We start from the raw sequence: 14,306 nt of genomic DNA, 5'->3' as shown, positions 1-14,306 counted from the left end.
CTGGCCTTTGGCCCCTTGGTGGTATAATTACTGCTGTGCCAGGTGCACATTATAATACCCAGCACTGCATATACCTACTACCTGTTGTTCACTTCAGTGCACCAACCTACCAACGTGAGCGCACGCAGTATCACTGTGCCTGTCTGGTACCTGTCTGTGTGTGACAGGTGCACATTGTAATACCCATCACTGCATATACCTACCTGTTGTGTTCAGTGCACCCACCTACCTACGTGAGTGCATGCAGTGTCACTGTGCCTGTCCGGTACCTGTGTGTGTGTGACAGGTGCACATTGTAATACCCATCACTGCATATACCTACTACCTGTTGTTCACTTCAGTGCACCCACCTTCCTACGTGAGCGCATGCAATGTCACTGTACCTGCTCGGTACCTGTGTGTGTGTGACAGGTGCACATTTGTAATACCCATCACTGCATATACCTACCTGTTGTGTTCAGTGCACCCACCTACCTACGTGAGTGCAAGCAGTATGATATACCACTCCATGCATACCTGTTAACTGCACATTGTATTAGTCAAGTCAGTGCATACCTTTCACTTCATCCCCCCAATATAGAGAAAACGGACAAAAGAGGTAGAGGCAGAGGTAGAGGCAGACCCAGAGGAAGGCCACCCGGCAGGTCTGTGTGAGGTCATGCTGATGTGATTTTGTGTGGCCCTGGACCAAAGTACAGTGCTCAGAAGAAGGCACCCCCCATCAACTCCCAAGATTGTCAGGACGTGGTTGACTATTTAACATAGAACACCTTATCTTCTGCAGTGACCAGCGCTACTCCAAGTACCACATTCACTTCATTTGACAGTTCGCAGGAGTTATTTGGTGGGAAAATCACTGATGCACAGCCATTATTATTACAACCAGATGAAGGCCCTAAGCAAGTTACACCACCTCATATGTCTGAGTTAGGCGACACTATGGACGTAATGTGTGAGGAGGAGGAGGATGATGAAGTACCTGCTGTTGGTGCAGTTTTGGAGGTATCTGAGGCAAGTGAAGCTGGGCAGGATGATTATGATGATGACGATGATACGGATGACACGTATGTTCCCAATAGAGGAGATAAACAGGGGGACAGTTCAGAGGGGGAGTCAGAGAGGAGTAGGAGGAGACGAGTTCCTAAAAGAAGCAGGGGGAGCTCGTCATCAGAAACAGCTGGTGGCAGTGTCCAGTGCCATGTATCGCCACCTATGGACAGCCAGCCAACATGCCCTTCAACGTCAGCTGCTGATGCCACCATAGTGCCATCACCCCATGGGGGCTCAGCGGTTTGAAAATGTTTTAATGTGTCTGCCGTAGATCAGAGCAATGCCATCTGTTGTCTCTGCCTCCAAAAATTGAGCGGTGGAAAGGCCAACACCCACGTAGGGACAACTGCCTTATGAAGGCACATGGAGAAAAGGCACAAACTGCAATGGGAAGAGCACCAGAGGAAAAGCAGCACACAAAAGAAAAGCCACCCTCCTTCTCCTCTTCCTCCTTCAGGTGCAGCATCTTCAGCCGCTTTCTCCCTTGCACCTTCACAGCCACCCTCCTCCACTCCACCTCTGACCTTGAGCCGTTCCTGCTGCTCTGCCCACAGCAGCCAGGTGTCTGTGAAGGAAATCTTTGAGCGGAAGAAGCCAATTTCTGCCAGTCACCCCCTTGCCACGCATCTGAAAGCTGGCTTGGCGGAACTGTTAGCTCGCCAGCTGTTACCATACCAGCTGGTGGACTCTGAGGCCTTCCGTAAATTTGTGGCCATTGGGACACCGCAGTGGAAGATGCCAGGCCGCAATTATTTCTCTATAAAGGTGATACCCAAACTGTACCTTGAAGGTGAGAGGCAAGTGGTGTCATCTCTGGCACACAGCGTTGTGTCGAGGGTCCACCTGACCACGGATGCCTGGTCTGCCAAGCACGGTCAGGGCAGGTACATTACTTACACAGCCCATTGAGTCAACCTGGTGACCGATGGCAAGCAGGGAGTACGTGACTGTGCATCGGACCAACTTGTGACACCTCCACGGCTTGCAGGCAGGCTTCCTGCTACCTCCTCTCCTCCTGCTACATCCTCTTTGCTGGCGTCCTCCTTCTCCTCCTTGGCTGAGTGGCAATTCAACTCTACTGGTGCTGCGATCTGCTCTCCAGCTACACAGCCCCAGCTCCCCAGGGCCTATGCTGCATGCCAGGTATGACGGTGTCACACCATCTTAGACATGTCTTGCCTCAAAGCGGAGAGTCACACTGGAGCAGCTCTCCTGGCTGCTCTTAACAAACAGGTAGATCAGTGGCTGACCCCGCACCAGCTGGAGATCGGCAACGTGGTGTGTAACAATGGCAGCAATCTCATTTCCGCTTTGAATTTGGGAAAGCTGACACATGTACCCTGCATGGCACATGTGCTGAATCTAGTCATTCAAAGATTTGTGTCAAAGTACCCAGGCTTAGAGGACGTCCTGAAGTAGGCCAGGAAGTTATGTGGGCATTTCAGGCGGTCTTACACGGCCATGGCATGCGTTGCGGACATTCAGCGGAGAAACAAGTTGCCGGTGAGACGCCTGATTTGCGATGGCCCGACTCGCTGGAATTCGACCCTCCTTATGTTCTCTCACCTGCTAGAACAGGAGAAAGCCGTCACCCAGTACCTCTTCAACTACAGTAGAAGGACACAGTCTGGGGAGATGGGGATGTTCTGGCCCAACAACTGGACACTCATTCAAAATGCATGCATGTTCATGCGGCCGTTTTTAGGAGGTGATCAACCTGGTGAGTCGCAGTGAAGGCACCATCAGCGACTTGATCCCGTACGCTTACTTCCTGGAGTGTGCCGTGCGTAGAGTGGTGTATCAAGCTGTAGAGGAGCGTGAACAGGAACAGTTAAGGGGAGAAAGCGTTGTGGGATAAATTCTCATCAGAACTGTCCCAGGCCGACAGGCCACAGATGCAGTATATCGTGCAATCCAAATTTTTGATTGCCTCAGAGCTAGGAAGATCCCTGGGGTATGCCTCAGCCTTGATATATATAAGGCATTCGATTCCCTCTCATGGGAATATTTATATTTTGTACTTCATCACCGGGGCTTCGACTCTACCTTTTTAAATTGGATTCAATCACTGTATTCCTCCCCTTCGGCCAGGGTAAAATATGCTGGTTATTCCTCAGACACCTTTTGTAACACTAGAGGGACCTGCCAGGGTTGCCCCCTTTCCCCGTTTCTGTTTGTTCTGGCCATGGAGCCTTTGGCCCAGGTAATCAGACATGCAGGTGAGGTTAAAGGCCTGGAAATAGCAAGCACCCATCATGTAATCAACCTTTTTGCAGATGATATGTTGCTATTTATTACTGAACCTCAGTCCTCTATTCCGCACTTACTGACCATATTAAAAAGATTCTCACAGGTCTCGGGTCTGACCATTAATCCACATAAGTCTGTCCTCATGAGTATTTCAATGGATGATAGCAATTGGTCCTCACTAATCAAAGACTCTCCCTTTAAAATCACAACGACATATTTAGACTACTTAGGGATTCGCCACACTCCCAGCTATGATTCTTTATTTCAAGCCAACTATTACCTCCTATCTAAACAGATTTCCTCCTTATTTTCTCAATGGTCTACCCTTCAGCTGTCCTGGTTAGGAAGGGTCCATTCCACTAAAATGACCCTCCTACCGAAAATTTTATATTTATATCGCCTCCTTCCAATCAGGGTCCCTCCACATTTCTTACGTTTACTGCAAACTAAGCTCGTGAACTTTATTTGGGGATCTTCTAAGCCTAGGGTTGCCAAAACCACCCTGTACATACACAAAAGCCAGGGGGGACTAGGTTTTCCTAATATCACGAAATATTACCAGGCAGCTCAAATTGCACCCTTGATAGGCCTCTATAGAGGTCCTGAGATGCCACTTTGGTCCCTCTTTGAAATTGTGGCTGCTGCCCTCCAATCGGTCCAATGTTCTATTTGGCTACCCCCTAAACTGAGGCCCCCTCTATTGGGTAATATATATAAACACTGTCTCGCTGTGTGGGACTCCTTCAGATATTCTCAGGGTCTCCTGACTCCCACTCTACCTTTACTGCCTATTTTAGAGAACCCACTTTTTGCCCCGGCATATGAAAATCCTACTGCATTTCGCTGGTGGCTCTCTAAAAAGTTATACTTGGTCCAAGACCTGGTCAGGAACTCTAAAGTGATCCCCTGGTCTGACCTCCTGGAAAAATATCAGATCCCGAACTCAGAACTTTTTCGGTATCACCAATTGAAACACTGGATAGGATCCCTCTTAGCATCCCACCAGGACCAAAGTTTTTCCTTATCCTGCTTTGAACGGGCGTGTGTTCAGAACCCGGGGGGTCGTGGTCTCATCAGCTCCTTATATTCCGTTCTAAATAGCCCATCGGCTAACTTTTCTCACGCTTATGTAAGCAGCTGGGAACATGATCTAAGGGGGTCCAAGGACATAGAAGAGTGGAGATCGGTCTGGGACACCATTAATCATATCTCAATTAATTTAAATCTAATAGAATCCTGTATAAAGATCCTGATGAGATGGTACTGGGTGCCAGCTAGACTGGTGCATTTAGGTGGGCCTGGCTCTTGTTTTAGGGGTTGTACGGCAAAAGGTGACCTATTACATACCTTCTGGAAGTGTCCCATGCTATCCCGCTTCTGGACTAAAGTTTACAAACTGATACAAGCAGTCTTTCATATCCCTCTTCAGAAAGACCCTTGGTCGGCCTTATTACATTTCAAAGTAGATTCCCTTTCAAAGCACCAAAGGGCTTTGTGTCACTTTATTTTTGTTGCAGCCAAACAGACAATAGCCAGAGCTTGGAGACAGCAACTAGTCCCCTTTGAAGAAGTGAAAAATAGGATTAATAACTTTATGGTACCGGAAAGGCTAGCAGGGATACTCCTGGATAGGTCACCTAAGATTGATAAGATCTGGCAGCCCTGGAAGGACTATTTGACCATAACAGGTAGGAGTTAATAACGCTTATGTTAGGGGATCCACTGGTGTCTAAGAGCGCACAGTTGCGGTCCTAGTGCCTGAGTCTTCCCTCCCCTTCTCCCTCTTTCTTCTCATCCTTATCCTTTTCTTCTCCTTCTTCCTCTCTTTCCTCTTTTTCTCTATCCCCCCTTTTTTTTCCTTTCTTGGCGGTGGGGGGGGGGGGTACTGGGTGGGAGGGTGTTTAGGGGAGGGATATGGGTTAGTTATGGGATTGAGTTCATAAGATTTAGGGGAACTCGGCCATTCTGGGTCGGAATCCCTGGTTGGTCGGATAAAGGGGTGGCAATTAGCCTCCCTATTTCGTTAACTGACACTGTGCGGCATGCCACCTTCCGCTTTTGTGAAAATGTTATGCTAACTTGGTTACTGTCATGCTGTCCAGTTCTGGGTGAATATTGATCCCATGCTGGTGTTGTATCTCTATCTTGAAAACTTTCAATAAAAAATTTGAACATGAAATTCTCATCAGAACCAGATGTTTCCTCAACACCTGCGGCAGCACAGAGGGGAAGGAGGAAGAGTCGTGTGGGGAAGAGGAGTCGGACTCAGATGATGAGGAAGGTGTTTCTTTGGAGGAGGAGGAGGAGGCGGCAGAAGAACAACTGCAGCAGGCGTCGCAGGGAGCTTGTGCTGCTCAACGTTCCCGTGGTATTGTTCATGGCTGGGGGAGGAGGAGGACTTACCTGACGTCACTGAGGAAGAGCAAGAGGAGATGGATAGTACGTCTGGATCCAACTTTGTGCAGATGGAGTCTTTCATGCTGTCCAGCCTGTTGAGGGACCCCCGTATAAAAAAACTCAAGGGGAATGAGCTGTACTGGGTGGCCACGCTACTAAACCCTCGGTATAGGCACAAAGTGGCGGACATGTTACCAACTCAACTGAAGGCAGAAAGGATGCAGCACTTGCAGAACAAGCTGGCAACTATGCTTTACAATGCGTTTAAGGGTGATGTCACAGCACAACGCAATAAACATACCACTGCCAGTAATCCTTCTCCCATGTCCACGCAGGCAAGGACAGGACGCTCCAGCGATCTCATGGTGATGTCGGACATGCGGACATTCTTTAGTCAAATGCCTCGCCTTAGCCCTTCCGGATCCACCCTCCACCAACGCCTGGACCAGCAGGTAGCCGACTACCTGGCCTTAAGTGTGGATGTAGACACTGTGAGCAGCGATGAACCCTTGGACTACTGGGTGCGCAGGCTTGACCTGTGGCCAGAGCTGTCCCAATATGCCATCCAACTTCTGTCTTGCCCTGCCTCAAGCGTCCTGTCAGAAAGGACCTTCAGCGCAGCTGGAGGCATTGTCACTGAGAAGAGAAGTCGCCTAAGTCACAAAAGTGTTCAGTACCTCATCTTTATCAAAATGAATGAGGCATGGATCCCGGAGGCCTACTGCTCTCCCCAAGACTAAGTCGCTCCCCACACAGCACCTCTGCCTGCAGGCCACTTGACTGCCTTCTCCGCCACCACCAAAAGGGGTCAGGACTCCAGGTGGATTCCTGAATTTGCTATGATAGTTTTTCTGGTGCATGTACATGCCTGCCTAATTTTTCTGGCACTGCAGCTGCAACAATAAAACAAAAGGCATGTACATGTGCCAATTCCCCTTCGTGATCATTACCTTGCTGCTGTGAAGGGGCTTGCGTATCACAATGAAGCAATGACCAACGGCTAATAAGGTCGTTTCTTCATTGTGGACATACCAAATTTGATTAGTTGGACAGTCACTGTTGTTCTATCATTGAGCTACCACAGCCCGGCGACCATATGGGCTTGAAAACCGCCACGGCCTGCACTCTCGCCATGGTGCGTCACTGCACAAACAGCTGTTTGCGGTGCGTTACACAGTAAGTTTTGTGTGTCAGTGTGAAGCAGTACTCTAATTATACTCCCTGATTGATGTATACACATGCAAGATGTTTTAAAACACTTTAGGCCTGCAATTTGGCATTCAATGTGATTTCTGCCCTTAAAACGCTGCTTTGCATCAAATCCAGATTTTTCCCCGGGACTTTTGGCGTCTATCCCACTCCGCCATGCCCCCCTCCAAGTATTATACCCCTTGAAACATCTTTTCCATCTTTTCCATCACTTTTCTGCCCAGCATAAGTGTTTCTAGTTTTCAAAATCCGCCTCCTCATTGAAGTCTATTGCGGTTCGCGAAAGTTCGCGCGAACCGAACTTTTGTGGAAGTTTGCGAACCGAAAATCGGAGGTTCGGGCCATCTCTAGTGGTTAAGTATATCCTTATCAAGGGGAACTTAAAATAATCTGTTCTTTGCCAAGGTTTACGTTGTGAGCACAAGCTCACAAAAGGTATACATACAAGTGAAATGTTGAGAAACCCCGCCCTGCAACAATCATTATTATAGCCTAAAGAAAATGTGACAATATGAACTTGGATTAATATTTATTAATTAATATTAATTAAAATTAATATTTCCCTGGTACAGAGCCGGGACAAGGTCCTCCAGCACCCAAGGCTGAGACACCAAAGTGCGCCCCTCCATCCCTGCCACCCCAGCCATCAAACACTGATTGCTATTAGACTAAGAGGCGCCACAGGGCCCACAACCTCCCCAACACCTTAATATCTAGTTATCTGGCTTGCAGTCACTGCCATGTATCCCCTTTTCTTATTTCTTTCTGCTTCAAACACAATTAGGAATGACAGCTGAATGAATTCTGCGCCCCCTCCTACACTGCGCCCTGAGGCTGGAGCCTCTCCAGCCTATGCCTCGGCCCGGCCCTGCCCTGGTAAATAACATTTAGCTTCTCGGGGACTCTTGTGGCCAAAATGTCACACCAGGATGGCTTGTTTCTTCCAGTTTAGAATCAGAATCATTGTATTTCACTTGGCATGTACTGGCTTAAATATGGGATGGGACACACAGAATACATCAGAGAATCTTTGTCCAAAAAAATTGTCCATTTCTGTACAGTAAGTGACGGTGCAAACGTGTTTTTATCAGTTACAGCTATGGGGAGGAGATTATCTAAGGGTGTGGGGGGTGAGGCAAAATGAGTGAAGAGAGTTCAGAGAGTTAACAGCTGAGGGGAAGAAGCTGTTCATGTGCCTTGAGGTCCTGGTGGAGATGCACAGAAACCTCCGGCCTGAGGGGAGCTGGCTGAAGAAGCGGTGGCTTGGGTGTGAGGGGTCGTTGACATTCTTCACTGCTCAGAAGCGCAGTCTGAAGTTGTAGTGGAGGTCCAGAGGGGGCAGTGGTTTCCCGATAATCCTCTTCACTGATCTGACGACCCTCCGCAGTTTGTGTTGGTCACTAAGGGATAAGCCAGAGTACCAGACCAGGATGGAAGAACAGAGGGCAGATTCAATCGTAGTGGAGTAGAAGCTCGTCAGAAGTTTCTGGGCCATACCGAACTTCTTCAGTTGGCAGAGGAAGAATAGCCTCTGTTTGGCTTTCCTCTGGGTGGAGGCGGTGTTGTCCTTTCAACTTTTGCAACTTTCATGCCGTTGATGTGGATGGAAGAACGGAGGGCAGATTCAATTGTGGTGGAGTAGAAGCTCGTCAGAAGTTTCTGAGCCATACCGAACTTCTTCAGTTGGCAGAGGAAGAATAGCTTCTGTTGGGCTTTCCTCTGGGTGGAGGCGGCGTTGTGCTTTCAACTTTTGCAACTTTCATGCCATTGATGTGGATTGGAGGTGGGTTGGGGCATGTTTTCTAAAGTCAACAACTGTCTTAACGGTTTTTGCAGTGTTGAGGACCAGCCCGTTCTCCCTGCACCAGTGGCAAGTACTATCACCCTGGTGGTAGTATGCCTGCTCATAATTTTTGCTGATGAGGCCAACTATGGTGGTGTCATCAGCGAACTTCATTACTTTGACAGAGTTTGCTGTGGATCTGAAGTTGTTTGTTTACAGGGAGAACAGGAACAGTGACAGGGCGCAGCCTTGAGGGGCCCCTGTGTTTGTGGTCATTGGTTTTGAAAGGATAGATCCTAGCTTGATAACCTGGGATCTGTTTGTGAGGAAGTCCGTGATCCACAGGCATAGGGTAGGGTGGACTTCAAGCATGGCAAGGTTCTCCTGAAGTATTTGAGGCTGATGGTGTTAAACGCTGAACTGAAATCTAGGAGGATTCTGGCATATGAGCCTGGTCTATCCAGGTGAACGTTGAGGCTCCAGGCAGATGTTTTTGGCATCGTCGGTGGACCTGTTCACTCTGTACGCAAACTGGCACGGGTCCAGCAGGGCCTCTGTGGAAAGTTTAAGGAGGGGCAGAATCATACTTTCAAAACTTTTCATGTTGACGAACGTAAGAGCCACAGGCCTGAAATTGTTGAGGTCGAAGACACCCTGTTTTTTGGGGACAGGAATGATGGTGGACCTCTTAAAACAGGCGGGGACTTTGCCTTTCTGAAGGGATTTGGTAAAGATGGAAGAGAGAATTGGCACGTGCTGCTGAGCCCACGTGTTCATGCAGGTTGGTGATACTCCGTTTACCATAACCATCATTGAATCATAATTTTTTAATGTATGATGGGAAATATGTGAAGTGACATATCAACAAGAAAGAAACCAGGCACAGAGATTTTACTGGCTCACAGGTATAGAAATCTGACAGGTGGCCAACCCTGCACAAAATGTAAATATCCTAAGTACTTGGTAGATTAAGCTTTCATCATTATAATAATTTTGACATTTGGGATTTTTTTTTATTGTCATGGTTTGAATACACAATCTAAGCATTTACAATTAAAGTGAACCTCCGGACTAAAAATCGACTCAGCAGCACTGAAAAGACTTGGTGTTTCTTTAACAGTTTTACAGCATCAGAACTTTGTTTCTCTTATACAAGCCTCATTTTTAGCTGCACAGAAGAAAACTGCCCGGGCTTTTTTCCCCTGATGCTGTGCAAAGCATGATGGGATTTCTGATGTTATTGTTCTCGTTCTTTGAATTTGACATTTGAAGCCTAGCGTGTGCAGCTGGGAGGGGTTATCAGGACACAGGACAGTTGGAACTGTGTCTCCTGCTCCTTGTCACCTCCTTTCCACCAAAAAGATGGCTGCCCCCATGACAAAGATGGCAGCCCCCATGAATCACAAACATTTGCCTGTTCTTTTAAAACAGGGTGGGTAAAAAATTATATTACCTATCTATTCTAATTAACATAACTAATGTAACTTAATGACAGTATGTTTGTTTAGGCTGAAGTTCCCCTTTAAAGACAAGTTTTAGTAGCAGATTGATTTGGCTGAGAGCATTGTTCTCTTCACTCACCCCTCACACCACGTGATGTCATTCTGAGCCACTCCATTCGCCTGTTGTCCTGATGAGCCAGATACACCAGTAACGTATGTATTTAAAGTAAATCTAAAGCGCTTTTAAAAACAAAAAAACAGATACTTACCTAAGGACAGGGAAGGCTCTGGGTCCTATAGAGCCTTCCTGCTCTCCTCACAGTCCCCTCCCTCCCCCTTAGACTTCTCCGTTCAAATCTCCTGCTGTGGGATACTTTGGAAGTCTTTGGGTGCCCGAGTCCTCCTGAAGACAGACAGCTCTGTACTGCACACGCACGAATGTGCAAGAGAGGGCGCTTGCACATGCGCAGTGCAAAGCAGCCTGTCTTCGGGAGCCCAAGTGCTTCTGGAGGCTTCCGAAGCCCAGCCAAAGCAGAAAAGAGCTGTCTACGACCGATCGGTCGTAAAGTACTAACGGGAAAGCCTGCGGAGGAATGAGTGGACCGTGAGAAGAACGGGAAGGCGCTATAGGACCCAGAGCCTTCCCTCTCGTTAGGTGACTATCTGTTTTTTGTTTTTAATTTCGCTTCAGACTCCCTTTAACACTTAACGCCCCTCCATTGAAGGGTTTTAAAACCGAGGCACATACATTTTGCATCCGGGTTTGTACCTACTGTAAGCAACAGCAACATAATAGAAAGGCAATTTATGGTGCTGTTTTACTCTGGGAGAAATGTACATTGTATATGTATGTATTTTAAATTCTACAATTTAGTAATAGTAATAGTATAGTGATCCTTTAACACACTGTATGTACTGTATATGAAGCAGCTGATTGAGAAAGATGTGCAGAACTGTTACCTTCCATAGTCTTGTAGCGTGATTTGTTTCTCATGTTGTTAGTGCATTGAAACATGTTTTAATACATGTCACAGATATAAAAGAAAACGATTATAGAAGGAAACGCATTGCAATACAGCACATTGATGTAAAGAGCTTTTTCCTACACTCTCACTTTGCACTTTGCAGATAAACAGTGGCTACTTTTAGTTTTGCGTCTCTTTGCACAGTGTTATGATGTTTGCATTATTTTCAGCTGATCAGGCATCACATATTTCTGGGTGATCACATTGTCAGCTGTAATTGTGCCTCTAAATTAATCCTAGCCTTTAAATTCTTTTAATGCAGGATTCTGAAGCAATATAGTCATCCGAACATTGTCAAGCTAATTGGTGTCTGCACACAGAAACATCCCATTTACATTGTCATGGAGCTCGTACAAGGTGAGTGAGTATTATCATTCTTATTATAACTGTGTACTCTGCCTATCAAAATAGAGCATGCAATATTGTATATAGTAACTGCACCGTTCATTAACATGAATACAATAAATAATTCACAAAACAGCAGAACTCACAGGCAGGGCTGGACATACTTTTCAGCCAATTAGACAACGGTTTTGTGCACCTGTCTCCGCCTCTATCACCCTTTTTGTTTGTGCACAACAGTCCCTCATTTTAAGATACAGCAGCATCCTTTCCATATTTTGTTCTCCCACTAACATGCGCAGCAGCTTCCTCCAATTCTGTCCCCAGCCCTAATCCTCCCCTTTGCAGTGTGCAGACCCCAACTCCAGCACCCTCTTTCCTAATTTCAGGTGCAGCTTTCTGTGCAGCAACTGTCATTTCCGTTTACAACAGCCCCCTCATTTAAAGAGACACTGAAGCAAAAAAAAAATTATGATATGATTTGTATGTGTAGTACAGCTAAGAAATATAACATTAAGATCAGATACATCAGTCTAATTGTTTCCAGTACAGGAAGAGTTAAGAAACTCCAGTTGTTATCTCTATGCAAACAAGCCATTAACTCTCTGACTAAGTCTTAGTCTGTTATCTGACTTTTATTATCTCAACTGTAAGTGAACTGTTTACTTTTTCTCTGCTAGAGGAGAGGTCATTAGTTCACAGACTGCTCTGAAGGAATCATTTTGAATGCTGAGTGTTGTGTAATCTGCACATATTATAGAATGATGCAGTGTTAGAAAAAACACTATATACCTGAAAATAAAAGTATGAGAATATTTTCTTTGCTGCTAATCTTCTAGTAATTATTCATAGTACACAACCAATTCACTATATCATTATTTTTTTTCGCTTCAGTGTCTCTTTAAAGGGGTTCTTTCGCGAATGAGGAAAAAATAAAAAGTGGTTTATGCATAAACTATTAAACATCCTTCTAAAATAGTGTAAAAAGTTTTTCAAAAAAAAATAAATGGTTTCATCAATACAACATGTAATATAAACAGTGACGGATGACGGACTGGGAGGCTAATCCATTTGTTAAGGGTGTTTTTGTTTTTTTTACTTTCATTTCACAACCATAACTGCTGCCTACATAGTTTTCAGTGGTATAACCCACTTCTAGCAGGAATCCCGTTATAGCTATAACAGCTGAGCTCTGTTGAGCTCCTCAATATGCGTTTACATTGTTGCCAGGCAACCACACAGACCCCGGGCTGGGAGTCCTTTGTGCAAAGAGTCATAAGCTGATGGGAAAATGAGCCAGAATCAGTCCCATCTACACCATATGATTCTTTGTCAGATTCTATTCAATATGATTCGATTAATTGATTCGATTTGATTCAATCTGACATGTCCGATTCATGATTCGATTCAATTTGAATCGATTTGAATTGAATCATGAAACGAACATGTCAGATTGAATCAAATCGAATCAATGAATCGAATCATATTAAATGCTTTAGGCCCCTTTTACATTTGTTTTTTTGCATTGCGGTGCGATGCTCCTGCCATATCCCACAGCAACAGAATAAATGACAATCATATGACCCTGTGGCAGAGTGTGCCGACAGGGTCACATGCATAGCACTGTCCCCCATTCAGAGATGTACTCCCTGGTGGGCAGGAAGTACATTACTGGGATTTCTGCTAGAGCAGTGCTGTCCAACTTCACGGGCATGGAGGGACATTTTTTTTTCAGACCCCATGGTGGAGGACCGAAGGCTCTTACTAGAGCCGCAGACACCCCCCCCCCCTCCCTCCCCCCTGGGAAAAAAATGCAATTAAAGGACAATTAGATTGGCAGCACTTTCCACAAAATGCAATTCAAGATTTCGGTGAAGTTGTCTGGCGCGTGCAGTGTGTTCCGTTGTGGGGTTGAGGGTTCCGTTGTGCGCGCATGCCGGAAAATGGGTGTGGCCATGGACCAGAATGTGGGTGTGGCCACGGGTGGAGACAAATTTACATGAACTTAGCAATGTGGGACATTAGATTAGGACAGTGGTGGTGAACCTTTTGGAGGCCGAGTGCCCAAACTGCAACCCAAAAGTCACTTTATCTATATTGCAAAGTGGCAACAGCAATTTAAACTACATACAGACGTTTTAACTCATACATGAACATTATGGAAAATCCAAGTTGAAAATAAACTGTGAAGATAAACAATTTCATCCATCCTACTCCTGAAAAATGTATTCTTTTTTTACAACCTCACAGTTTTATTTTCCGTTTTAAAAAGCTAAAAAAGTAGGTTTAATGCTATTGTCTCATATGATGATGATTCAGCTTTTCCCATAGTCTCGCAGTAAGCAATAATTTAACCCCCAACAAGACAAATTCAGCAATCATGAGGCCCCCAACAAATCATGAGGCCCCCAACAAGACACATTCAGCAATCATGATGCCCCCAACAAGACAAATTTAGCAATCATGAGGTCCCCAACAAATCAGGAGGCTCCCAACAAGACACATTCAGCAATCATGATGCCCCCAACAAATCATGAGGCCCCCAACAAGACAAATTCAGCAATCATGAGGCCCCCAACACGACAAATTCAGCAGTCAGGCACATAAATAGACAGCATTTCACATAAATAGGCAGAATGCCCCCTTAATATGGTAGACACCTCTCACCTGGCTTCTAAATTCTCCTCTACCGGCTGCTATGCCTGGCTGGCCTGGCAATACTGTTTTTGGCCGGATTGGGGATGATGTGTGGGCTAAAAGGACTTGCGGTAATGCTGTGGCCGGGCTGGCGGTGATACTGTTGTGTGT

At 46.0% G+C, this 14,306-nt stretch overlaps 1 protein-coding gene across 3 annotated transcripts in view; it reads left to right on the top strand.

The window, feature by feature from the left end:
• FES (FES proto-oncogene, tyrosine kinase) overlaps window positions 1-14,306 on the top strand; it is a 251,416-nt gene that overhangs the window by 211,132 nt on the left and 25,978 nt on the right. For all 3 annotated transcript variants that reach the window (XM_068275262.1, XM_068275263.1, XM_068275264.1), the window contains one exon: window positions 11,419-11,513. In XM_068275262.1, coding sequence (XP_068131363.1) covers window positions 11,419-11,513 — 95 coding nt within the window. The remainder of the gene's footprint in view (window positions 1-11,418; window positions 11,514-14,306) is intronic.

This window comes from Hyperolius riggenbachi, chromosome 3 (assembly GCF_040937935.1).
Source record: "Hyperolius riggenbachi isolate aHypRig1 chromosome 3, aHypRig1.pri, whole genome shotgun sequence".
NCBI classification, from domain to species: Eukaryota; Metazoa; Chordata; class Amphibia; order Anura; family Hyperoliidae; genus Hyperolius; species Hyperolius riggenbachi.
The sequence above is the reverse complement of the archived record's forward strand: the minus strand, read 5'-3'. Positions and strand labels throughout refer to the sequence as shown.